This window comes from Larus michahellis, chromosome 2 (assembly GCF_964199755.1).
Source record: "Larus michahellis chromosome 2, bLarMic1.1, whole genome shotgun sequence".
In the NCBI taxonomy this organism is placed as follows: Eukaryota; Metazoa; Chordata; class Aves; order Charadriiformes; family Laridae; genus Larus; species Larus michahellis.
Genome location: NC_133897.1, coordinates 5,695,872 through 5,723,673, shown reverse-complemented (window position 1 = coordinate 5,723,673; position 27,802 = coordinate 5,695,872). Strand labels below are relative to the sequence as shown.

Below are 27,802 nucleotides of genomic sequence, written 5' to 3'. Positions count from 1 at the left end.
CGGCTTTACCCCGGCCGGGATTTCATCATGCGGTGGGGAGGGCGGCGCGCCGCGCCTCTCCATGCCGCTGCCGCCCCGTAGCGCCCTGCCCGCCTTGCCGCTGCTGCTCCGCCGCCTGCTCCGCCTCGCCTGCCCGCCCGCCGCCCCGCTCCGCTCCCGGCCCGCCCCGGCCGCGACCCCCATGGACGGTCCGCAAGCCGAGGCGCTGCTGGCGCCCCTGCGGCAGGCGGTGCGGCTCCAGGTAACCCGCCGCGGCCCGGCTGAGGGGAACGGGGGGGGGGGTCCCGCTGAGGCGGGCGGCGCCTGAGGGGGGACACCCGCCGGGGAGGAGCCGCCTGAGGAGGGGTCCCGGCGGGGGGACGGGGGTCTCTCTGAGGGAGTCGGGTGTGTGACAGGCCCGCCGGTGGCCCGGGTCTGTGGGGAGGTGGACGCTGCGTCGCCCCCCTTCACCCCGAGCGCTGCCGGCTTGCGTGGGGTGCGCTCCGGGGGGGGTGTTTCCCCCCTCTGGTTCTGTGCGCCGGGGTACTGCAGTGAGCCCACGGTGGAGGGTCCCCCGTGGGTTTGCCCGGGGCTTCTGGCCAGCAGCCGGTTCCCTCGGGTGTCCCCCCGCCGGTGAGCCCGGCCCCGCACCGGGGGAGCGGGCTGGCAGGCGGTGCGGCGGCGGCCGCCCGTGGGGGTGCCCTTTCCCCTCCCCGAGGTGGCGGTGTGTGTCAGGGCTGTCTTGCAGAACTGGATCCCTGCGTCAGTTCCACCTGGCGCTCCTCTGCTGGGCTCCATGTGCCTCCTGTGCCCAACCCAGGGCTGACTTTGTCACGCTTTCCGGGCCCCGCTGCTGGCTCCTTCTTCACATTGTCTTTATGAAACAGCATGCATAGGTTTCTTCCTCCCACTGGGTCACAGAGCTGAGTTTGTGCTGGGTTTTGGAGGTAAAAGATATTCTTTAGAGTTGCATATTTGCCCGATGCAGTAAGGGATATTAATTCCTTTGCACGTTTTCCATTTCATCATTCTTATTTGTCTAGCTGTCTCCTATTAGCTGGGACTGCATCATGTTCTCTTTCCATCTCCCTCACAGATGAGGCTCTTATCTTCCTTCTCACCTGAGAAGGATTCGGTTGCCGCCTTATTTCCTAAGTGAATCTTGATCCCCTTGCAGTGTATGTTAATGGCAGTGGAGTCCTGCTTTAGCAGCAAGACCTATGGCTGTGGGTTCCCCAGGTCCTCCTCTAAGTGGCTGAATCCATGGCCTTCTGCTTAGCTGCACACATAGCTACGTGCGTGTCCCATGTATTTTTAGATTTGTGCATGTGTTTTCCCATTGAATGAGTGGGATTTATGGCCCTCTAATTATACCAGCACCAGCACTTCAATGAGTTTTTATTATGAATCATTGTAGAGCATAATGCCTTGGCAAGAGGGCTCCTTGTAAATAAAATTATGACCTCTAGAACTAGCCAATTTATTTATTTTCGAATCCTGTGCTGTCATTTGCTTTTGAAGCATCAATGCACCCCTTCTTCCTGGCTGCCTGTGTGATTCAGACAGGAGCGTGGGGTGCCAAGGAGAGGTTTGTGGGTAAATTTGTGTTGCTGGGACCACAGATACTGTGTCCTACAGCTGACAGTAGTAATTCTCTGAGATCTTTGCACAAGAGGAAAGGGAGGGAGTAACGAAGATTGGGGTAGTTGATACCTTAAGATGCAGGGGGCCCTGCCTGTCAGCTCGTGGTGAAGCGGTTTAATTAAACCTAAGGGACGCAACCTATGGAGAGGAAATTGAGCAGCGTATCTTCCTGCAGCAGTGCCTGATGCAATAAGCTGCCGTGATCCAGGGGTGGATCCCTCTCTGCTTTACTGGTCTATGGGACAAAGCCGCAGCAAAATTTGCCACATCGAGTGCTGCTGTGCACTCCTCCTCTGGGTTGGGCTCAAGATCGCAGCTTTAATTAGATTGAGTCCTGTCAGCAAACATAATTATTTGCTTCAGTTGTGTTGTTTTTTTCCTCCTTGCGTATGTCTGAGGACTCTGTTACTTATAGATCAGGACAAAGAGTTGCTATATGCTGCTTTTAGATGCTCAGCAATAAGCAGGGCGATAGCTCTGTTGAGTCAGCAGTAGCTGCTTTGCTGCTGCCTTGATGTTTTTCCACTGCCGACCCCCTAGCTCAACAAAGACAATTTAGACTTACTACTTTAAAAGAAAAAAAAAAAATCAAATCCCTCCCTCTGCCACGTTACCCAGGAATGGCAGTTGAAATCCTCAGCCCTAGAGTGAAACTTTCACGTTTTGATATAACTAGTTAACAGGAAGGAAACAGCAGATTTGTTCTGTTCTTGTAGCTGACGGGGTTAGGGAGCTTGAGAGGATTCTTATTTTTCTTTTTTTTCTTGGTGTGTTTGTTTTAATGCAGTCTTTTGAGTCTTCCTCCCTTTATTAATAAAATTAGCCTTTGAGCCCCTTAGTCTCTGGAGCACTTTTAGCTTTTCTAATCTGATTACTGAATGGCAATCTGTGTATTCTCTTCTCTTTGTTTTCTCAGTTACCTGTAATATTAATGTCAGAAAAGCTCAGAATTTATGAAAAAGCTAGTACTGTGGAAATGTTCTTATCTCTTTGTTTTGTTTTTGTTTTGTTTTTTTTTCTTTTTTTTTCTTGTTATTTAATGGAGAAGTGCAAGATGCAAGAAAAATGCTGAACTTGGAGCATCTCATTCATAGAACATCCCACTTGAGAAGGCATTGACATCTTTGTGCTTTTTCCTTTTGGGTCACCTTCTTTGTCCTTCTCAGTAATTTGAGATAGACTTGGTTTTGACTGAAGAAGAGTGGACTGAAAGGAAGACTTTGAATGAATTTATCTCCAAGAGCAAATTGGGCATGACTGCTGAGGATCACGTTCAGAAAAGCCTGCTGTTGGGTATTTAGGGGTTGAGCACTTCCCTGGGGATAAAAGGGGAAAATCGTCCTCACAGGACAAAGAGGCCTTTGTGGAACTGTGACAAGGTGACGGTGGTTTGACCTCAGTGTAAGCCCACTGCAGGGTTTTGCTGCTCTTGCATATTTTGGCATATTTTTTTTCATGATTGTTTTTTATTTTTTATTCCATTCTTTTCTGAAGTTAGCCGAAGTTTTAAAAACAATAACAGTTTTTACAGATAATGCCATGCCTTCTTTGCTTAGACATTGGGCTATAAATGTCTGTCTTCTGTGAGACATTCTTATAAAAAATTGTGTACTTACTGACCATTTTTGAACAGATATGACAGAGGAAAAGAGGTGTAAAATGGTCATAAATTTTGAAGAAAAGGGAAGGGGTAGAAGGAAGAGGAGAAGCCTTATTACCGAGATAGAAAGCACAAAGCTTGTTTGTAACCAATAGAAAGCACAAAGCCTGTTTATAACCATCTGAGAATGCACTCAGTGCATCCTCAAAGACAGAAAACTAGGATTTGTGGAAATCTGCTCTGAAGTGGTACATACAGGGGTATATTTGCACGCTGAGATTTAATAACAGATCTGGGATTTAACAGTAGTGGGGGGGGTGAATTTCTCTAATGATGTCTAGTTCTGTTGACTCTCAAATGCATAAGTGTTTCTCACTTCTAACAGTTCAAGCAGCCTCTTGAGACCCGCATGGAGACTGGGAAGGCAGGACAAACCCCTCCTTTTGGATTGCCAGGAAGCTGAAAGAAGGAGACTTCTCGTCTATGGCATTCAAAGAAAGAATTATATCTTGTGTTTTGTCTCCTTCTTCTAGGGAGAACTGGTAAGGAAGCTGAAGGAAGAGAAAGCTCCTCAGGCGGATATAGACAGAGCTGTAGCAGAGCTCAAAGCTCGGAAGAGGGTCCTAGAAGCAAAGGTGAGTCTGGAAATTAAATTGGAGTTCCACAGTTTTGTCAGAAAATCTTTGAAATCTCTACTTAACGCTTTTTTACAGTACTGGTTTGGGTTAAAGAGTCATAGCAGGATAGACTGGTTCACTTCTGAAATAGTTTGCAAGTTTCCAACTAGCGGCGATTTCATTCCTTATGTTACACATACATATGTTAGTGTTAAATCACAGCATATGAATGAATAAATATGAGGTCAGGTTGTTCATAGTCAAAGTTGAAAGTCAATGTATATGTCGTTAATCTTTGTTTATTGTATAGTTGGTTTTTTTTGTACAGTGAGAGGACATGCTGTTCACTGTAGTGAGTTTCATTCTTTATGCAGCATTTAAATTCCCAGGCTGGCATAGAACATGTTTCTTTGGAAAACATTTTATTTGCTACAGTTTAAACAAAGTTTCTGGAGATGTTTCAAATAGCCTATGGGTTTCCTCAGCCTTAAAGAGAGGGATGTATTGAAATTGTGCCCCGTTTTGAACACGATTGCACTCTGAAAAGTCTTTCTGCAAATGAAATGATGGAACTTCAAGTTTATTTTGTCTCTAGATCAATAAACAAGTAAAAATATACTTCCTTATCCTGGAAGCTTCCCTCTCCTTCTCAGACTGAAACAACAAAAAGAAACTGCTGCAGCTTAAAGGCAGTCAGGTGTGCATATTCACCCAGGAAACTGCGAGGCTCTTTATAATTTGTATTTCATATAAAAATTACTGTAGTTGTGGTTTGGTGGTACTCTTAAAAATAAATGCATAAATAAACTAGCACTTGCAACTAACTTACTGTGAGAATGTGAGCAGAGATGAACTGAAACCAGTTGAGCCTATTTGTCCTACAGAGTCACGGGGGGCAAACAGTTAACTCTCTCTGGCAGGCCTGGCATTATGGCTAGCTATTTGCATACATTTAACCCAAGTAAAAAAGATGTCATTTTTACTTAGTATTCAGCATAGAACTGTGCTTTGATACTGGTGCATGAAACCTGTACTGATAGCTAGGTTGTCCGTGAGTAAATAGTTTCTAAATGTTTTCTCAGTTCTGTTTCCCAGCCCGCGAAAGCTTGATGTAGAGAGATGTAGCAAGGCAGGTTCAGAGTCTTGGTATCCCTGTGAGCCCCACCTTTCTGTTGGAAGGGTGCCTGTAGGATGCAGGCGTGCTTGCCAGTTACACAATTTGTGTGGGCTGTATCCCTGTCAGTGCAAGAATGACCTTGCAAACACAGCGTCTGCCCTTGTGAGCGCAGCACTCCAATATAGCCTTTCTCTCTCGACGATGTTTCCAGCAATGCATCACAGTCTCTTGCAACTTTTGCAGAAGGCAGCAGTGTGAATGCTCATTAGCTTTAGCAACTGCTGGTGCAGTTTTCATTCCCTGTGATTCCTACTTAAAGATAGCAGAGCGGCTGTGAATTTGGAGCCTTGAACAGGGCAGAGTGATTGAGTGTTTAAAATTCCTTGTCTTTATGTCCTCAAATTATATTGTAAGTCAGTAAATGATTCTGCTCCTGTACAGGGTCTTTCTTCCCCTTAAAGGCTAACACAGGCACTTTTCTGCCTTCTATTTGTGAATATACTTATGTTTATGAATATATACCAGGTAGAAGAGACTGTTTCTTTGAATTCTGCATCAGTTCATTAACTATTCTCTTGGGGCTCTGCAGAATTCTGTACTAATCCAGTTACTACCGTGCTGCTGGCAATTTCTCCCTGCAAGTTCAGAATTGGGCTGTGTCACTGTTGCTCTCCTGTCCATCTCTGGGCAAAAGCCAGCCTTTCTCTTAAGAAATCCTGATCGTTGTGAAATGTGATTCTATGTTTTTAGGCAGAGCGTGCCAAATGGATTCCCTTTCCATGCTTTAAAAGTACTGTTCTGGTGCTTGCTCTCGTGTGTGTGCTCTCTGTCTTTTTGTTTCTCATGCAAAGTTACTCCTTAGCTTATGCTAATTCATGAGAGCAGCAGAGGTACAGTGCTTTTAAAATGAAACCACGTTTATTTGTCTTTATAGATGCTCAAAAAAAGAAAAGTTTGAAATTATTGGTCGTACAATACTTTTTGTTACCAAAAGGCTGTTCAAAATGATAGTGTTAGCCACTTGGCAGGATCTGAATTAATTTATTGAACTTTTTGGCTTAACTCTGCTTTAATTATCAAAATGTCTTTGTTGAAGAAAATGTTTCAAGTCTATTGACTTCACTAATGGGGTTGGCTGCAAAAATCATAGGTTTTCAGATAAAACAGTGAGTCTGCTGTAAAACATTTTCGCAGAATCTAATCAGGGCATTTAGATACTCCGTAACTAAATTTTCTGTGTGCACAGGGCCATATTTGTGAAAGCTTGTGTTTTGCAAATAGATATTCTTCATACAACTAGCTAAATACACACCTTTGGCAGAGCACAAGGATGGTGTTCACAATCTTCATGGTAAAAACTCGTTCACATGAGGAACACTTAATTGAAAGCTTCATATATTCTGAGAGTTAGATGTTTGTAGTCTGAGCTAGTCACTTTAAGCTCTTTTTATAGTTGGGAGAGGGAAATAGGTCAGGATTGCTTTAGAAATGGCCATTTCTCTCCACTGATTGTAAAGAAAGCTGGGGATAACTAGCTCAGACTTAGTTGTCTGAAAGTTAGGGCAGATGATTCAACCTCGAGTTGTAAAATGCTGCATTCAGACAATCCCGTTTATCACTGAGTGCTTGAATGTGACCATTTCTATTTGGAAAATGAGCATGTTGGCAGGATACCTTCGCTTCAAAATGGTCTTTACAGACTTTTGACACATAGTGTTGAATGAAGAAGATTTGTCCTTCTGCCAGAAACTGGAGTTATTAACTGTTTTTGGTTCGCTTGAATTACAGGAGCTGGCCTTACAGCCCAAAGATGACATTGTGGACAGAGTTAAAATGGAAGACACCCTGAAAAGGAGGTTTTTCTATGATCAAGCCTTTTCTATTTATGGAGGTACAGATTTGAAGAAATTTACATTTTGATCCCTTGAGGCTAATGTTCTGGTCTTTCTAGCTGTGTGAAATGCTGTACTCTTGCAATGTTATATTAATGCAACAAAAAATATTATTATTTTTTTAAGTTGGCTTTAAACTGTCCTGATGGGGTCTGTAAGCTTTTCAAAAGTTTCTCCCTTCCTAAAATCTCTGTGTCAGGAGGTGGTTCAAAGTTTGCCTTTTACGTTCTGAATGCAAATGAGCAGACTTTAGGATGCAAGTTCTGAGCATTACATTGTAGAAGATGGTTTCTTTGCAGAGGGGTAGGATGTTTTGGCGTTCAAAGACGATCAGCTTATTTCCTCATAACCATTCATCTCTATCTGAGCTCTCCTGGGCAAGGTAATGCTCAAAACTACAGTGAACTTTAGAACCTGTTAACTTAATTGACAATGAACTTTATTGAACAGGTGAACAAATGTGGCTGTTAGACCTCTTCAGATAGCTGATCTGAGGCAGCTTGGGGTGGGCGGGGGCAGCACAGTGCCTGTGTAGTTACTTCTCTTTCATGTAAAATACTAAAATGTGTATAGGTCAGTGTCCATCTAGGTGCTTCATGGAGTTTACTTTCAACTTTATGTCATGGGTCTTTATGTGAAAACCTCTCTACACTGAGACACGTTCCATATTCTGTTTAGCACAGAGAAGCTGATGCTTCATGCTCAGAAAATGACCTCAGGCTTAAACCAACTGATGGAAACACTGAGAAGGGAGGACGTTTCCTCCAAATAATGCAGGTTCGTACAATCTCACACCTACCATGTTTTTTTATTTTTTCTCTTTGCAGGTGTCAGTGGTCTGTATGACTTTGGGCCTGTTGGGTGTGCTTTGAAGAACAACATCATCCAGGCGTGGAGACAGCACTTTATTCAGGAAGAGCAAATCCTGGAGATTGACTGTACCATGCTCACACCAGAGCCGGTTCTGAAGTAAATATGGGTCTTTTTTTCTGCAGCATGTAATTTCTGGTCTTCTGTAAAATTACCCACAGGGATCTTGAGACTGGGTCACCCAATTTCATACCCTGTTGCAGCACAAAATAATTATAGATATCAGTGCGCAGGTCTGTGTGAGAAACTGTTGTTCCATAAATCAGGGAGAGCAGTGGGACTCGTGTCTGAGAGTCTTAATTTCTTAATGTCTCCTAGCAGTCCCATTAGGTAAGAAATTGCCATTATCCCCTTTTCTAGAAGATCAAGACGACAAGAAAAAGGATTGGGTGGCTTGCCTAAATCTGAGACACGTGGGTCGTAGTTTAGGACAGTAGACAGGTTGCTTGACCATCCTTCCTTTCTCTGTGGAGGGACGGCAATATGCAATGTGTTAATTGAGCTCTGAATGCAAATGATGCTTCTGTAACCCTGGGGATTGAAGCTCTCTTTTTATCCACAGACCAGGTAGAGGCACCATCTTCCAGGGTGAGAGCATAGTTCAGACTCTTCACCTCCATGTATCTCCGCTAAGACTACCCACAAGTTTGCTAAATATGTCAGGAGCTTTTGGAATGAGAGTCTGAGCTGAGCCAACTGCGTTACTTAGTATGGGCCACGGCATAACGGGCAGTAGCTTCCATGGATCACTGGTGTAAAATAGTGGGAAACTGTCCACCTGAACTACTGGTTACTCCTCACAACTGCATCTATATCTTGCTTCAATCACGATGCAGTTCCTAAAGGCACTAATTGTCATCTTAGTGACACATTTTTTTAGGTGTATTGATACTTTCTCACAGATGGGATTTTCTGTGGGATGGTACTGCTTAATGTGAATTTATAATCTGAAGCAAGAGCGAGCCTGCAGTTTGGGTGCATAGTTTGAAGTGCTTATCTTTGATAATGGTCTGTCTGCTGGGATCACCCAATACCCAGGGTTGTCTGGTGGCAGCTTTCATGTTCCTTTTTTGTATCATCTTTTCTAGGACTTCTGGCCATGTAGACAAGTTTGCTGACTTCATGGTGAAAGATGTGAAAAATGGGGAATGTTTTCGTGCTGATCATCTCTTAAAAGGTTTGGTTTTGTTCCAAGGCTAGGTGGGCTTGGGGATTTCTTGCAGTGGTACGAACACGGGAAAAGTATCTTTCTCAGGGAAGAGCAGTTGGTGTAGCTAGTCTTTCATACCTGTGTTTCTAGTTCATTAGTCATACGCTATTAAAGATGCTGTAAGTTGTCAGTTCCACCCAAATGCTGTGTTAGTATCTTAAATGAGGTACAGGATCTCGAGTGAAAACATAGTTGGGTCCCTTTTTATGAAATCCTGTGTCATCAGGCCATAAGAGGTTACTGTGTTGCCTAAGCTGAGGGCTCCCTATATATCAAGGTTCCTGTTTTCTGCCGTGGTCTGGTCTTAGTTTTCTTGAGTTTCAGTTGCTTTTTGTTCAGAACTGAACAAATGATTTAATAGTGATCAAAGGGGACAGCGCATGCTTTCCCTATGCAAAGGTCGGTTACATGGCAGCTGCTGACTTTCGTATACCTTAGAACTCAGCTGGCTTTTGGGAATGCTAAGCAGACTTCAGGCATTTCTTAGGTTTGCAAAGTCCTCACGCTTCTTTCTGGTTATTGATTAAAATTTGTTTAAAAAACAAACCAAAAAAATTCACATGAAGGAATCTTAGAAATAAGGAACCTGTCTGAAAGGTTTTTCATATACAGCTCCATTGGGAAAGGAAGGATTGTTCTGCTCTTGGTTTAAGTGGGTTGTGCTCTCCTAGTTTCTAGCCTTCTCCTTGGAAGTTAAATATGTAGAACAATCATAGAATCATGTGATTGGCATATTGGCATTAAAGCTGTTTTCTTAATATTCAGTTAGTATTTTTGTTTTATGAAAAAAAAACCCAAAAGAAGCCCATCTAACATCTGCCCACTTTGCACACTGAACAGCATCATAAATGAGTGTCCCTGTCTTTTCTGCAGCCCATCGCTGGTGAACAGCCACCTGCTGTTACTGCTGCTAAAAAGTCAGATTGCTTTTTTTGAATGAGTGGGAAGTCTTGGCATCACTGTCTGCCATTGTATCTCATGGAGGATGTTGTGCTTCAAAGTGGGATGCAGTCTAACCCTACTGTACCAAGTCAGTACGTGCCTCTGAGTGCATTTGGATAAAATTAGCCTTGCTGGCTTGGGATCAGTGGTTGCTTTTAATTTCCAGTCTGTATAGAAAGAAAAAAAGGAGAAAGAGACTACAAAGCCATTGCTTGGGTTTAGAGGAATGAGTATCGGAAAGAAAGTAGGCAAGGACCTGTTGTTTTCCCTGTGGCAGGCCAGTACAGCAAACTGGTGTGGCTCCTCAGCTGTAGATCAGCATTGCCCTGATGACATGAGTGGAATTAACCTGATAGACACTGGCAAGAAAACTGGTGGACATACACTTATGCTCATGCTGGAGGATCCTCCTGAGTTTTCTAGCTTTAGGCTGGGGTCAGTGATGGGGTTGCTGTATAAAGTCACTACATTCTTTTCTTGCTTACAGCTCACCTGCAAAAGCTTATGTCTGACAAGAAGTGCACGGCAGAAAAAAAGGCAGAGATGGAAAATGTTCTAACACAGGTAGGTGCCTGCATGGGGAGGTGAATGCTTCAGGGATGTGTGTGTTAACAGGAATTGTGATGCACTGAATCCAGAGGCAGTGTCCCTTCTGTGTCTAAAGATGCTCAGAAGTCTTTACCTCAGAGATACTTGTAGGCTGTATGCACTCCTAAATGCTGAAAACTTACTTGTTAACAAATACGATAAACTTGCTGGTTAACTGCATCTCCCTCCTTCTGCTATTTTGAGGAGTTATTGCTATTATATTAGCCTCTTGAATGTTGGATTGGTAGGGCTGAAGCTCTGTCCTTGGAGATGGTCTGCTCTGTTCCACTTCACACCCTGGCAAAAAGCCTTTTTCTTCTGAATCCCCCCTTTACCTTCGTAAATCCCTTGCTGCAGGATTATGATACAAAGGAGCAGAGGCAGATGAGAAGTTTTGTCAGGGTTTTACTGAATCACCTCAGCACTGAATTGGTATGTTTTAAAGTTGTCTCGGCTTTAAAATTGGTATGTCTCAGCTTTGAAGCACTTGAGACCTGTTCCTCTGTCTCTAGCAGCCCGCGCAGATCTTTCCTGTGTTTACTGTGAGAATAGTTGGTGCTCCAGGCTGACATTCCTGAGCAGCTGTGCAGACATTTGCCTTTATTTTTTATTTGTTTTTCCTGCTTTGTTTTTAGTGTTTTTTTTTCTCGTGACTTCTAGGGTAAATGCTTCCAGAGCCATGCATAGAATTAATAACTCCTTCCAGAAAGAGCAATGTTTTTTTTTCAGTGTATTGTGTGACTGAACAGCTGTCATTAGCATTTCCACACTGTAACACTGAACTTTGACCATTCTTTAGGGGAATTCCTCTATGAATAAACCCTTTTTTATCTCCTGTCTTGAGTTTTCTCTGATATACGAAGGATCGTGACAATTAATGCTAGAATCGGCTCATCTGATTTTGAAGTTGAGTGTTATATCATTGCTGTACTGTTCATTGTAAATCTTTTATCATACTTAAGTCTAGAAACTACATTTATGTGTACATATGCAAAAGGCTGGTACATAAAGGCACAAAACAATGCCAGAAATTGCGGCTTTTTTGCGGTTAGGTTGCAGTTAGATCTGTGGTTCTACTACTGCTTGATTCCCATCTTCCAGAGAAAAAGGGAAGGTAGCGGCCTGGAAGATTATCCCATTTGTGAAAATGTCCAGTCATTACCCAGTTGTTTTCAGAGAAAATGGAAAATATTTCACCAAGAATCCCTGTGCTGCAGATTTGCTCTAAAAGGGAGCACCTTCTGCATAGCTTGAATATTGTGTTTCATGTAGCAGAAAAAAGAGAAATGAATTCAGACAAAGCACTGCAGAAATTTTAGCATTCTTCTCATTGCTGTGTTTCTTTTCCTTCCCAACACGCTGCTCCCCATGTTTTAATTGAAACTGTTTAAAAGAAGCTGGTGGTGGGTGGTGATGCGGTCCCAATGACTTTTCTTCTTCTTTACACCCACTCTTAGGCTCAGTGCTTGCATTTCTATTTAGACTTCAGACTTTCTGTGGTTGAGTTGGGGACCTATATTACTAAAATGGCTTTGCAGATGTACAGTGTTTTCTTCTACCATCAGTTCGAGCTTTACCTTGCTTGAAAATTTAGGTTAAAAGTAAATATTTTGCATGGGTGATTCAGAGCTGTGGATCATGCGCAGTAAAAGATGAAGGGGACATAATTAATTCCTGTTATCTTGCCTAGTAATTCAAGTTCTCCTGTGTTTTGATATTAGTTGGACAACTACGGCCAGCAAGAACTTGCAGATCTCTTTGTGAACTACAATGTGAAATCACCTATCACTGGGAATGACCTGTCCCCTCCTGTTTCTTTCAATCTGATGTTCAAGACCTCCATTGGGCCTGGAGGAAACATGCCTGGGTAGGTACTAATCTCATCTGCTCCCACTCTCCCTTATTCATTGATGACTTGGAATAAAAATGAAGTCTCAACAGGATTGAAATATGCAATTTCTTCTTGAGTAGCCTTCCCTTGCCTTTCAGTTCCAGTCTTGTCTGGCAGGTTGGCATTCTGGCAGGTTGGTGAAAGGCAGAAGAAAAAAGGAGCAGTTGCAGAATCACAAAAATCCGTGAAGCAGCCAGACTATGTGGATCACAGCAATGCCTTTACTGGTTGGAGTTGTTTCCATAAAACCAGTTAATGTTGGGTTCCCAATTGTCAGCGACTTCATGGCTATAAAGAACCTGCTTCAGTGTACCTGTTTCAGAATGAAGTTACTTAGCAGTGTGATGCAGTGGTAGCATCATTTACTAGGTGTTTGTAGTTAGCATGTGAGAATGTACAGGCTATTGTCTTGAGTTGGCATCTCTAAAACTAAAAATGAAATCCCCGTTAAGGAGTGGAGAATAGGATTCTTGCATATCCTCTGGGATGGCATCAGAGATACGTGTAATATGTGTTCTCCGGAGTAGTATATTAAGTAGTCTGTGTAGGTGGTATCCTCTGTGGAAGTCTCAAATCACTGTAGGGGTCGTAGGGGCCTTACACTAAATCCACTTCACAGTTTGTAACAGCAGAGGTGTAGTCATGGTTTGCCTGCAAAATCCACGTTTGTAAGCAGCCTGGTACAGCTCCGGCCTACATAGGAAGGGCAAGGGGGGATACATTCCCTCTGACCTCTGTGATGTAACTGGCCACTGTATTTCATTTCAGACACCTTTTTCCATTCTGCATTTGCATCTCAAAAGCAGCCCAAATCATCCAGTTTACTTTTGTGAGTAACTATGGAGTGCTGTGTTTGGGCTCCAGCTGATGTTTGGGGTTTTTTTTCCCTCTCAGTCTATTGCTTCATTGTTTTGTGTCTGGAGTTAAAAGACTCAAGAGATAAAGTAGCACCTTTAAGTTTTGTAGTAACCATGTTTTTCTTTTCTCACTACTTTCCCCACCCTTTTATCTTCCTGATTTTTTTTCTTCTCCTCTGTCTTCTTTCAGCTATCTGAGGCCAGAAACTGCACAGGGAATATTCCTCAACTTCAAACGTCTTCTGGAGTTTAACCAAGGCAAACTGCCTTTTGCTGCTGCCCAGATTGGAAATTCCTTCAGAAATGAAATCTCACCCCGCTCCGGCCTTATCAGAGTGAGGTACTGCAAATTTCCTCTTTCAACAGAAGGGTACCTGAGAGCATGTAGCACCTCCCTTTTGTTCCAGTGTTTGCACATGACTGTTTCACATCAGTGCTTTCTCCAGAGGACTCCTGATAATGTGCCCAGTGAGTCTCAGGGTCACGGGCAAAGAACGCATTTAGTTAAGGTTTTAACTATGGGATTCTATCTAAGCCTGGCTGGTGAGAAGTAGAATCGCTGAAATAGCTGTTGTATTAGAAACACCTAGATTAAACTCAGTTTTACTAACAAAATTTGGCTTTCATCATAATCTAAACAAATCATATTAAAAGTAGCTGTGTTCTACAGGACATGGAGCTTTGCTTGTTTAATTATGTTAATGTGATGTACTTTAAATCTGTACTGAAATCTGGAATCCAAACGTGATTGACCTTGCAGCAGCATTTCCTTCTCTCAGGAAACCTGCAGATTCTGCAGTTCTGCAGATTACTACAAAGAGGAAGTTGGGAGATAACTTGACTCGGGACATGTGCTTGTGTCCCAAGATCAGTCAGGCAGGAAAGCTCAGGGTTACTGAGAATTACTTTCAAAGCTTTCTATCTCAGGATAGAAGTGACTATTGCATTTCATTAAGGATAATACCAGTATTTCAGCTGAAGTATTCTGAACAGAAGTCTCTTCCATCTAATTTGGAACAAGAGCTTCTGTGTGGTCAGTGTGGTTGTGTCGCACACACAGGCAGTATGTGTTGTAAACTTGGTAATTGATTAATGTGGTGCCATAAATGTCACCAAAAGGCAGTAGCATCATTAGCACTGAGGGAACTCTTTGGCGTTTTCTCAGTCCTCCTATTCTCTCTTGCGCATCTGGAAACAAGAACTTTTCTCATTGAAATGCATTTTCAGTCAAATATAAATTATACGCTTGTGGCACATTTATTGGAGACTGTGTTATTATGCTATCATAGCAAATTACATCCTGATGCCAGTGATTTAAAGTTAATGATTACCTAGAGCTTTTTTTAAAGGTTCTTGATAACAAGCTAATTCAATGTAAAGGGATTTCAAGGAAGAAGGCTACGAATCAATGTATGAATATAGATGTATTAGAGACAAGTTCTTAAAAGAGAATGTACACTATTAATGAATGTAACAATATCATTATCTCCAAGAAATTATCACCTCATCTGGCTATTTTGGGCACCTCTAATATGCGTTAAGGCTATTGAGTTAATCAGTGGATTAGTCTTCACTAACCCTATAGGTAATGTGTACTTCTAATACAGGCATCCCAGCAGTCTGGAAAAAGTCCAGAGAACTTCTGGAAGTATTTCTGAAGGTGGTATTCTCTGCCCTGAATCAGTGGTGATGACCATGGCCTGGAAATCTCATCTACAAATTCATTTCTAGATGAATTTGTAGAAAGTTTTATTAGGAATTTTAAGATGAAACTAAATCCAGTGTCGAGACTGGTTCATGTTCCAGTCTGTACATTGTCTTGGCTTTGGGTTTGTATATGTTTTTAAACTACTGACTTGCCTGTGAGAGGCTAAAGCATAATCATTTATTAAAGGGGCTGTGGCTAACATATAAAATATTTAATACAACTGGTTGTTTGTGTTTCCGTTAGGGAATTCACCATGGCAGAAATTGAGCACTTTGTGGATCCCAGTGAGAAAAATCACCCCAAGTTTGAGAATGTGGCAGATCTCAACATCCTGCTCTACTCTTCCAAGGCCCAGGTCAGCGGGCAGTCGGCCCATGTAATGCGGCTGGGAGATGCTGTCCAACAGGTAACGTTCTTCTTGCCAGCACATGGAGCTTGCTCTTTTGAGTATTGCTTTCAAGGCTAAATTAACGCACTGTTGTGTTGGTGCCAGCTGGAGTTTGCTCCCAGACATGAGAGTCGGTTGTCTTTAGTCAATCAGTGTGACTGAGATCCAAGCCTGGCCCTTGTTATCAGTAATGAAAGGCTGTGGGTGGTGCTGGGATAGTGGTTAGAGGTTGTTTCACACTTAGCTAATTGGAGAGAACAGTAAGGAATACTAATATCTGCCAAAAGCTCAGCAGTGACTGGGTATCTAATACTCAGCTGCTGGCCCCATCAGTGTATGGCTTTCACGTTGGGGTTTCACTACCTAATTCTCCATGCATGCAAATTGTGAATGAGTAGGTTTACTAACCCCCTCCACCTCACCCCTGCAAAACCCCGAATAAAAAACCAGCAAAACACTGCCCCCAACCCAAACAACCATCCCCCCCAAAACAGCCAAAAAAAAGAACACCACCCCCCTGTTGTATTGCAGCTGTGAACTGTAGGGTACAGCTGTCGTGGGGTCCTGGGCCATAACTGCAATTCCCATGCACTGTTGTAATACCAGTGACAGCACTGTCAGGTACTGCAGGGTATTTTCAAGTAGATGATCTTCAGAGACAGTTAGTGATGAGTCCTAGAGTAATAATAACTTACTATTTTGTTCAGATGGAGATACTGCCAGGGGCGCTAGTTGAATTTGAAAAGATGTAATAGTTTTGGGGGAGACATAGTACTTTATCACAGGCAGCTGCAAGAAGTTTGTTTGTAACGTGTCAGGTTGTCTGCAGAAGTACAACAAATCATGACTTTGCTTCCTTAGGAATTAATGTCTGTGTGGGTTTTTTTCTTCCTGCCTTTTCCCTTTCCAGGGCGTGATCAATAACTCCGTTCTCGGTTACTTCATTGGCAGAATCTACCTCTTCCTTACAAAGGTTGGTGTATCCCCAGAGAAGCTGCGCTTCCGACAGCATATGGAGAATGAGATGGCTCATTACGCCTGTGACTGCTGGGATGCAGAGTCCAAAACATCGTATGTAAGTGGCAAAGTGAAACAGCAAGTCGCACTCCCTATCAGATCTGTTGATAATGCGGGAAGGGGCTCCGTTTTATTTCTTCTTATTTATGAGTCTGATGTTTCTGTTGAGCCCCACGTTGGTATGAACACAGTTACTGCTGTTGAAATATTCTGAATCCAGGGCTAAAGGGGCAGGTCGGCTCCCTGCAGTGGGCTTGCACAAAGGTTATGAACTGTTCATGCTTGTTTGTAGGTCCATGCTTCAGACTCCTGTGGTGGAGCCTGAAGTTGCCTGTGGACATTGTGCTGGTCGAATTTCATCTGAAATTAAAGGAAAGGTCCCAGTGCTTTCCAAAGACTCTAACCCCTGTAACAGCAGTGTGAAGGATTTGTTTTGCTGGAGGCGTTATTCCTGATCAGATTTCTTCCTGCTAGAATGCTTGCTCTTCCTTTCCCACTTCCAAGCTGTGAGAAATGAGAGTTCACTCCTGCCTGTTCAGACAGCTAGTTCTGGGAGAACAATTTCCCAAGGATTTTTTTGTCTTCCTACTGAGTCAGTAAGAGCTTTTCAGTTCAGGCCTTGTAGGGCGCTTTGTTTTTCTCTTACATTGTTGGCAGGATTTTGAAAAATGTGTCATTTTTCTTTCAGGTAAACCAGCAGTAGGTAGTTGGCGACAAGGCTGTTAGACTCATTTTAGATTCTCTTGGAGAGCTTTCAGCCTCTTCAGTAGGTCTCAGCCACGTATATCAGTTGGAATGATAGTTTCAAAAGAAATGTATTAGAAGGCATAGTAACTCGACGATATTGATTATGAAGTCATTCCCCTCTTTAAGGGTACGGAATCTACTTTCTAGGTCAATTCTGAGTTTAAAAAAAAAAAAAGTTATTTCATTATTTTTCCCTCTTGTGTAGTGAAGCACATGTTCTTCTGCCTGCTTAGCCTTTCCCAGGAGTCTAGGTTATGTGCAGATTGCTGAAAATATCTAGAGAACTCTGTGTGGTCTAGTTCCAATAAAGGGTCAAAAGATGGAAGGGATTTTGCTGAGGTCTGTCGCAGTGACCCTTATATGAGCAGACCCCATCCACGGTCCTGCCCAGTTTGATAGCCAGACTGGTAATGTGCTCAGCCCAAATCGTGTCCACACAGGGAATGGGTAAGGCTTCATATGGTTCAGCCAGCCTTATTTATGGGCACGGAGAACCTCCAGCAACTTAGGGCTGAGGAGGTTGTGTGTGGTTGGTGGGTTTTGTCCATGTGGGGTTTTTTTTTTTGTTTGGGTTTTTTTTTGTTTGTTTGCGGGGTTTGTTTTGTTTTTTTCTGTTTTCTTTTAAGGAGCTGAAACAGGCTAGTAATTTTTCATTACAGCTAGTTAGAGCAATAGCAGCCAGTAAAATTCCACCAAACTTAACATGAGAAAAAATATTCTGCAGCTCAGATGAGTGATTTGTCTTCATATAGAAAAGACTTGAAAAGATTGAAGGAATGGCTTCCTCTGAATGTAGATAGCTGACTTCCATAACTTCACAGGCTCTCTTCCCAGCCAGCCCAAAGCAGGCTGGACATGTGTGGGTCACACCATGTGAATAAGATTAATAAACTTTGCAAGTCTTGTCATGCATCAGGACGACGCTCACAGAACAGTATGTCCAGCAGCTTAAAGCAGAAGTGAAGACAGCAATCCCAGGGCCATGACAAAGCCATGCCAGACTCAAGCTGTGGTTTGTCACTTGACTCTGACCAAAAATGTTTATACCAACTTGCAGCACTCAGTAGGAAGAAGTTAACGGCTCTGAATAGCTTCAAATCCATTCTGTGAAGTTATTACATAAACCTAGATTTTGTGTTTTCTGAGTAGCTGTAGTATCCTAATGGTTTAATTTGTATTAAAAATTCCCCAAGATGTTCTGGAACACCGTGATTTTTCAAGCACAGAGATTTCTTCTGTTCACATACCTTTCCTGACACCTTGCTATATCACTGCAAACTGGAAAACCAGACAGCATCTGGCTGCCTGTATATCCATGCTGATGTGACAGAGTGAATGGAAAGCAGCTGATGTGCCTTTTCTTATATAGGATTGCCTTTTAGAAGGTCCAGGTGGTGGTTGTATTTGCTGCAAGTGTTGGAAGGCTTCATCAATTCTGTGTGTGTGAGTGGCGTTTTGAGATTCCTCCTTGCCATACATGCTGCAATACTGAAAGAAGTCCTTCCGTTGCATATGATCTGTGTCTTACAAGCTCGTATGCCAGGCTTTTGGCTATTCTGATGTGACTGGTTGCCTGCTGTCTATTCCATGCTTGCAGAGCAGCAAAGCCCCGAAGGCATGATGTCTTTTTTTGTGCCTGTAGCATGTGATAGAACTGTGTGCTCTGGCCCCAGCCCCAAGCTATTGACACAGTGCTGTGTTCTGCCAAGCCATGTAGAAAACCGGCCCTGAACACAGGCACTGGTTAGATAACTGATTGTTTCCTCTGGAAACAAACGGAATCATTCAAATGACGGAGCAACTAGTGAGTGAGTGCTGCTTATTGTAACAGAGCTAATTACGTAGAAAAAACAGTCATGGAAGTAGGGAGGGCTTAAGGGCGAATAAACATATTTGATGGTTAAGTGGACAAAAAAGCGAGTTGGTGAAAGCTTCCGCTTTTGTTTTTTCAGGGTTGGATTGAGATCGTTGGCTGTGCTGATCGTTCCTGCTATGACCTCTCCTGCCATGCCCGTGCCACCAAAGTTCCTCTTATAGCTGAGAAGCCTCTCAAAGAACCTATATCCTTTCAGAATAAACCAGATTCTCTTGAAGTGGAAAGTGATTTGACAGTGAGATGTTTTGGAGAGCTGTGCAGCTTTAGTTAAAGTTACATCTGTAAATTTAACAGGGAAACCTAGAGCTACAGACCAGCAGGACTGTGGGAAGTAACCTGGGGAAAGGGGATTTACTGTTATGCTTGGTTTTTTCTAGCTCTGTTTTGACTGCGAAGCATGGTTTAAATGTGGGATTACTGTCCCAGGTTCTACTACTAGCTGTACTTGTAAAAAACAGTTGTATTCTTTCAAAATTTGTGATCTTCTGCCCTCCAGTAATTTTTACTGTTCTTTTCCTTTCTTGGAGGGAAGTTCCCTAATCCAGTAGCAGAGGAGATTTCTTTGTGTTGTGTAGCAATTAGCTTTGACATAGAAAAAGAACCAGGCCCTGCTTTTTGTCTTCTCAAACTCCTTAACTGCCTCGTACAGAACAGTCAACATTGTTCAGTTTGAGGCAAATAAGGGAGCCATTGGCAAAGCTTATAAGAAGGATGCAAAGGTGGTGATGGAGTACCTTTCTGTGTGTGATGAGTGTTACATCACTGAGATGGAGCAGCTGCTCAATGAGAAAGGGTGAGCTGGCTGTGTGTGCGTGGTACTCTTCCCTGACACCTCTGATGAGGGTTCCCAAAGTGCTGCTGGGTTAATTTGAGCCACCTGAAACCAGCTCTCTTGTGAGAGTAGGCTGAGTGGATTGCCTGAAATGTTTAGCGCTCAAAATGGGGAGAGAAAGTATTGCAGAATAAGGTGGTGTGTAGACTCATCAAAAGTAGAAGAAAGGGAAATTAGTTCATCCAGAATCCCACATCTATTGAATAGATGAGTTATAAGCAGTATCCCGGGTTTGAATTGATAGTGCACTGCAAATCATGACTGTGTTTAAACTCAGCATCCATTTGTAGCTGCATTCAAAGCAAAGCCTTTATAAATCTCAGCCCATTTGGTATCAGGTCCAAATGCAGGTGATCGGCACACACTTTTCTTGAACAGGTTGGGTTTTGTATTACACCAATCTGAATGCTCAGCAAGGAGGGTACCATTGCTGAGTACATGCTGACAGCGTCAGTATGTTAGACCTGCCTTTCGTATGACCATCTTTGTATAAATCCATGATGTGAAGCCCTCAGGTTTACAGCAGCAGTTTTCTGTTAGGACGCATAATGACAAAGACATTTGCTCCCTGGAAGTGGGATAGGTCAATACAGCCTAAGTCCTCCTGGTCGAGGAGTGTGTGCTAGTTCCAGGTTAGCGAGGAGCAAGAGAAAGTGGTTACAAGATCATAATACCGAAAGCTTTAGAAATAAGCAATAAAATAACTGTGCTGTATCTTCCCCTTTGTTTGTCACCTGTGAAAATGCACGGTGCCTTCTGACACAACTCAGTTCTCCTGAGCAGTCCGTACACTCGACAAGTTGTACAAACTGCAGCAAGTGCCTGTTTTGTGTGCTTCCCTTTTTTTCTTTTGGTGTATATACTTCATCCTGAGATTCTTCCATTTCCTAATTGAGTTTGCTTCAGGCCGTTAACAGCAATTAAGTTCACTGTGATTACGAAGATGGTTACTTTTAATGTAGATGTAGTAATTTTATTATTAATGTAAAGTTCTTTTAATGGGTATACCACTTGTTTCTTTGATCTCTGGGATTTGCCCTGGCTTCTATTGCCTCACTCTTAAAGTCAACCAACCGACACAATTAAGGAAATATAACTTGTTTATTTGTTACTGTAGCTTTTAAGTGACTTCTTTTTCCTTTGCAGGGAATTCACTGTTGAAACTGAAGGGAAAACTTTTAAATTAACAAATGACATGGTTACTGTGAAGAGATTTCAGAAGACATTACATGGTAAATTTGTATCTTTGTTGTTTGATCATCAACAAGAAGAGGCAGATTAGTTGCATTGTCCTGTTAGCATTGTACAGTGGCACAGGAAAAGTGCCAAATGTTATTTCCAATTTGACAATTTAAGAGTTGGAAAGCTTTCGCACAGCAGTGGGATTTCAGTGACCATTGATGCAGACCTGTCTGCCTGCTTCTCACCTGGTTTGTTCAGTATCCCATTTTAATAGACTTTGGGTGGCGTATTACATTCATGCTGCTTCAGTTGTATATTCTAGGTCCCACGTGGTGCTAAGAACTGGCTGTTGTGATGGAGGAGCTGGGGAAGATGCACCAGCTTTGGGAGCTTTCATCTTCCATTGCAGTGCAGCAGATGGATTGTGGCAGTCTGTTGGTAGGGCTATGGGCAGATCTCTGTCCTCAGAGCTCCTTTTGTCACTCCACTGCCTGAAGTCAAGCCTTGCAGCATCTGCCAGCTCGCCAGGCTGCTGTGCTGACCAAACTCTTAAAGCTGACAAGTCCAGTCGGTTCCTTTGGTAGTCGCTAATCATATCAGCTTTGGTCAGCAACTGCATCTCCACAGAGCTTTTGTCCTGATGTGGGAAATGGGGCTGGAAGGTAACTCTCCAAAATGCATGGATTTAGTTCCTCAAAGAAGTCTTGTCTTTCCAGCCAGCTCTTAAGTGCCTCACCTAAGGTCGTTTGGGAAGTCTTTGACAGAGCTGGAGACTGAGGTAGATTTTCCCTCAGTTCATGTTGTAACTAGTGGATCATCCTGCCCGAGGTTGGGAACATGATAAATACTCCTAGACAGAAGTAGAGCAACATGGAGCATGTGCAGAATGTATTTTTTTCTTGCAGCTGCTGAGCCTTTGAGATGTCCAGGTGTCTTTTCATTCAGCACATGCTGCTGCTGTGCCAGGCTTTGCTTTGTCACAATGTCAAAGAAGGAATCAGAGTTGTAACTGTTAGTGATTGTAGTATTGCTGGGGGTCAGCAAGTAAAACCCCAGTTAATGTTTTTCATTTAAATTTGTACATTTGGCAGTTCGGCTGCTGTCCGCAAGCAGGAGACAAAGCTTATGATTTCCCCCTCTCTTGCTTGAAAACTGGTTGGTCAATGCACAAATGAAACAAGACCGTTCTTTTGCAAGGTTAAGTCCCATGCTGGGTTAGGTGCTTAATTGAGGCACATAATGTAGGCACATAGAGTGGGAGGCAAATCTGGATGCAGTGCTGGAGAGCTGGGTTCTACCTTTGATTTTCAAAAGCAGCTGATGTCTATATTTGTTGTTTCTTCTCCAGTTGCTATCTGGGCTTTTTCTAAAAAGCTGCATTGTCTGAGCAGGGCCAGCTGTCCACTGAGCTCCTTTCATACGCAGAGGGGAGAAGGAGGAAAAAGCCTCTTTGACAGACGTGTAGCAAGGGTTGGAGAGAATGATGGGTATATAATAACATAGCACATCACGTCTTCTGAGATTGTTTGCAAACACTAACTGGTTGATCCTCTTTCTTTCCCGCTCTCATGATGTGTTGCAGGGACGTGGAGAATAGGGAGGGGTAGCAGCATTGAAGCAGGCAGCTGAGTGACTCAAGAATAGAGAGGGGGTCTTTGCTGGAATTGGAGTTGGATCTGAAGCTCCAGACTTCTCTGCTTAGACTGGTGGATGCTGAGGCTGTGTCTGTACCTTAAATCAAAGCGGGTCAGAGATTGAGCATTACCGTGCCATCATCCAGGCTGCTTAATTGTTAGCATATTCCCTGGCACAGTTTTGGCCTATGCCAAGTAGCACTCTCCCAGACAATGCCTGGAGATAGTTTGTGGCTTGGTGTGGAGCAGGGGCTGTTCCCAGTGAACAGTTTGGATGAGGCTTCGCCGTTGTGAAGTGGAAGAGGATTTATCTGCGTGGATGCAAGTTGTGCTGTGCTGTTTGCTCTCAGGGGCAGAGGAGGGGCCCTGACTTGTTATTTACAGCCTAAATACATTCTGTATGTGGACTAAGTCCAAATCTGTGCTTCAGGTATTTGTATTTAGAGCAGAAATGTTTAACCTTTTATTTCCATGTGCTCAGCTACACGTAATAAGAACTTCTGAGCAGAAAAGCAGCTTCAGTAAACATCTTTTTTTGTGTATAAATTCTTATTTAATGATGATGTGGGTTCTTTTGTATTCCAGTGGAAGAAATAGTCCCAAATGTAATTGAACCCTCATTTGGTATTGGGAGGATCATGTACACAGTGTTTGAACACACATTCCGCATCCGGGAAGGAGACGAGCAGAGAACGGTGAGCTTTCCTGTGGCTGGGCCTCAGCTTGAAACCAGCTGCAAGCATTTGCCTTTCCCTAAAATCCAGGGGAAGGACTAAAATAAGACTGCACAATACACAGTAGAGATGGAGAAAACCCAGGTGGGCTGTTGAGTTGCCGTTTTTGCCAGCATACGTGTCGTTTATACATGCGTGTGGACAGCATTATGGGGCTGTGTGTGCATGAGGCTCTCAATATATTCCTGGCAAGGGGGTGAGAAATTCCTCCTTCTGGATTCACACTTGGCAATGTCCCATCGCTCAGAAAAAGGCATCTCTTCAGTGTTTTATTTCCTCTCTCTCTTTCCTGCTTTTCCTGTAATCATAGTTCTGTGCAGCAAGAGGGACAATAGACTAACTGTTTCCTCAGTCCCCCATGAAATTCAGCCTTCTCTGATTCTGGGCATCTCTAAAATCTTGGCCTGAAACTTTGCTGTAGCAGGGGCCAGAGGGAAGTGTGTGTTACATACAGACCGCCAGCCTGTTCCAGCCAGTGCCCAGACTGTGTTGCTCTGCACCATTGCTGGTGGCCCATGGGAAGCTGGCTGTAAACTTGTTGCTGGTTCCCGTTTGTTGTTTCTGGCTTCTAGACTGTTTATAGAAAAGAAAAATAACAGTGCTCCTTAGTGTCACTGGTTGCCACAGGATGTGATACAGTTATGAGTGGGGGGAACAGGATTCAGGAGCCCAGAGTTAGGACACGCAGACTTCAGTCACAGACCGCTCATGAAGTCTAAAATATTGGTCTTATCTTCCTTCTAGTACCCATTGATTTTCTGTGTAGCCTGGTCTGCTCTGTATTGTGGTACCTCTCAGTTGCATTACTTCTGTACCCTTACAGGCCTTGCTGATTGCTGGGAAAGATTTTTATTCCCCCCGCACAGTTGCACATTTTTCTGAGAGTGTCCGTGGAGGGTTCTGAAAACCTTTGAGCTGCATATGCTCCATGTGTGTATGGAGTCCCTGGGGAAATCAAACAGGGAGTGAGATGATTGTGAGAACGCTTCCCTTTAGGCTGTCCATAAGACCAAATCTCCTGGAAAGACCCCTCTACCCTTCATTTTTCTGTAATTCAAATGAGGTTCACTTTCTTCAGGGAGGGCTCTGGTAGACCACTTTTGGTAGGAGGTATCGTTTAGCTGTCAGGAGGGAAGGGGGAGCGGAGGACAGCTGGAGAAAATCAAACTTGCTTCATCAATGTGAGGTGTTACTGCTGGAGCTCTGAATGCTAATGTCTTACAGAAGGCCAGGCACTCCCTCGGAACAGTCACCCCGCTTCCAGCCTCAGTCAGAGCTTATTCTCACCTCTGAAGAATCTGGCCTAACTGTTAAACTTGTATTTATTTGTGCTCTTTCTTTTTTTCCTTAGTTCTTCAGCTTCCCAGCTGTTGTAGCACCATTCAAGTGCTCCGTTCTTCCTCTAAGCCAGAATCAGGAATTCATGCCTTTTGTCAAGGAATTATGTAAGTATATTAAGCACTGTGGGTTTGATGGGGATGTGCACTGGGAAGAGAGGTTTCTTTTCCCAGAAAACAGCATTGGGATCACATGGTGCTCACACACGCACAGGGAGAGCCATCAAACTAAAGCAGCTGAGTTGGTTGGTGTCAGTCATCTTTGGGTATCTATCAAACCCTTCAGTCTAGCCTCAAAAAGCCCAACTCCCTGCCCTTCCCTGTGTTGGTCTGCAGTGTAAAAGATGTTTCTTTTTTTCCTCATGTCAAAAAGTCTTTCTCACTGCTTGGGAGAAGCTGACAGAAGCAATGTTTCATTTACTATTTTATTTAATTAAGTTATTGACTCTTGATGGCCAGCTAATTTATTGAATGGGTCCCAGAGCTGCTGAGCCTCCAAGTATTCTGCCAGAATGCCCACTGGTACCATCTAAAGGTGAGTACTTAAAAGATAGGAACATAGACTACACGTCAGACAGTGTCTTTTGCTGTCGGCAGCAGTTCTGCTTGGTACTTCGCCTTCCCGTGCTGGACATGCCCCTGCACACATGTAAGGCTGGTGTGTTTTTGAGTTAAAAGCGGAGTTCTGGGACCGTAATGACAGGTTGAAGAGGTCGGTGACTTTGCTCTTTGGGTGAGAGTTGAGCGACGCAATGTGGAGAGCTGTGAGTGCGGCGGCGTACCGGCGGGGTGGGTGTGAGCTTGTAGTCTTGGCAGGGACTGGAACCTTGGCTCTTCTGTCAAAATAAATGAGGGTCTGTGATGCCTCTTGAAACCGAGACACGTGGTGCCTCACGTCAGGGAGTGCCATGGGGATGTGGGAGCCACTGCTAGGATCACATTGCCTGCTGAGGATGTAATGAGTCCTGGGGATTCCCCCCTTCTCTGCTTCTTGCAGCTGAAGCACTCACCAGGAACGGCATCTCTCACAAGGTGGATGATTCCTCTGGATCCATCGGCCGGCGCTATGCCAGGACTGATGAGATTGGCGTGGCCTTTGGGATCACGATCGACTTTGACACCGTTAACCGGACACCTCACACCGCCACCCTGAGAGACCGCGACTCGATGCGCCAGATCCGAGCCGAGGTAAGGGGCAGGCAGGTGGATCTGGCTGCTGACAGAGACGAGTCTGTTTCTTATGGGCTAGGGGAGAGCATTAGCTGCTGTTTCTGATCGAGCGATGCCTCTGGTCTATGTGGGAGCTGCCTCCAGCTGTCGTGGGCAATTTAACTATTCTGAGAAATCCCCAGGGAAGAGATATTGGTCAAACAGAAGATTCTGTCCCTGCTGCTAAAGTGAGGAGAGGCTTTTATTTTTCTGGGATGCAGAGGTGTTGATCTTACTTGAAAGCCATGCCTTGTGCTGATTGTGCTGCTCTTCTGAGTGCCTTTTTCCCAGTGAAGGCTGATGAGTAAATGCATGTGCTGGCTTGTGTCAGGCTTTCAAAGGCTGGGCTCCTCTGAATCTACAGGCACCAAAAGCAGAAGATCTTTTGCTGCTACAGGCTGGCTGGCAGAGCATACCACAGCCATAACTCCTCAAAGCTTGCTTCTCAATTGTGTTGCCTGTGCAGCACCAGAGAAGCTGGAGAACCATTGCTCAAAAGCCATGTGGGCCTTCAGCTTGCTCTGCTAGTACGGCCGTAATACAGAGACTGGACTAGCAAACCCCTCCCTGTGGTGGTCTCACTGCCTGTGGGCAGAACCTGCTCAGAGCTGTGAGGGACAGTCTTGGCACCTTACAGAATCACAGAATGACAGGGGTTGGAAGGGACCTCTGGAGATCATCTAATCCAACCCCCGGCCAGAGCAGGGTCACCCAGAGCAGGTGGCACAGGAACGCGTCCAGGTGGGTTTGGAATGTCTCCAGAGATGGAGACTCCACCACCTCTCTGGGCAGCCTGTGCCAGGGCTCTGCCACCCTCAAAGTAAAGAAGTTCCCTCTGTCGTGCCCTTCTCTCCCTGGCCCCCACCAGGAACAATTTGGCTCCTATAGGAAGAGGCCTTAGTGCTGATCTACGAGGCTGAGTTGTACTAGCTCCGCTCTGTACAAAACCACTTGTACTTTGGGGCTGTACAAATACTGCTCGGGGCTACGGAGCTGGCTGTGGGTTTGGTTCAGTGTTAACAGCCAGCGCCGGCTCCTCACGGCACCCATCTGTCTCTCACCTGCGTGACCTCTCACTGCCGAGCCGCGGAGACAAGACTTTGTTATCCTTCTATTTCTGAAAATTTTCTAGTTTCTCTAGCTGATCCTTCGCACCATGACAGTGCGCTATGAGGAGCAAAGAAAAGGCAACCGGCAGCTTCTTTTATGCTGGTCTTACAGTAAATAGGGCTTGGCTAAATCCTGGCTTGCAGCATCGTTTGGATGTGTGTATTGTTTTCTTTCCTTTCCAAAACTGTAACATAACACTTCCAGGGATGAACCGTGCTGTGGTCCACGAGGGTGACAGTTGCATTTCCCCCCATGGGTCACCCTGAATAACTGAGCAGTCTTTGAGATAACACAAACTGATTTAAGATGTCCTCCTAGTTAGTGGTTTTTCTCCCCGGAAATGATCTTGCAGGAAGACACCTTGCCGCTGTTCTGTTTCCAATGTAAAAATTACCTGTGTTGCCCAAGTATCCAACAGAGCAACTTGATTGCGATGGCTTCGTGTTTCATACGTCTTTGTGACTTTGCTTGCAGATCTCGGAACTTCCTGCCGTCATTCGTGACCTGGCCAACGGTTATCTAACTTGGGCTGACGTTGAGGCAAAGTATCCACAATTTGAGGGACAAGAGACTGGTAAAAAGGACACAATAGAGGAATAAAGAAAAGGACCTGAAGTAAAATCCTGTCAAATGTCCACTTTTTACTGTTCATGTTAATATGAAATAAACTTATCATGTATTATTCAAAGCTGCATTGTTTGTGCACACAGGGACTATTTGTTTTTTGTTTTTTTCCTCAATTGCTGCCTGAATTTAACTTTAAAAAATGAAATAATTGCAGTCCAAATTAAAGGTGTTATGAATAAAAACGCCATTATATA

General features: G+C 44.0%; 1 protein-coding gene across 1 annotated transcript; it reads left to right on the top strand.

Annotated features, from left to right (window-relative positions):
* On the top strand, positions 1-27,802 carry GARS1 (glycyl-tRNA synthetase 1). Its single transcript, XM_074574003.1, has 17 exons — positions 1-241; positions 3,757-3,858; positions 6,746-6,848; positions 7,677-7,818; positions 8,808-8,896; positions 10,359-10,435; positions 12,181-12,326; positions 13,398-13,547; positions 15,159-15,321; positions 16,214-16,378; positions 19,020-19,128; positions 19,592-19,736; positions 20,922-21,007; positions 23,177-23,286; positions 24,677-24,770; positions 25,660-25,850; positions 27,456-27,802. The coding sequence occupies exons 1-17, from the start codon at positions 62-64 to the stop codon at positions 27,579-27,581; spliced, it is 2,178 nt and encodes a 725-aa protein (XP_074430104.1). The 5' UTR covers positions 1-61; the 3' UTR covers positions 27,582-27,802.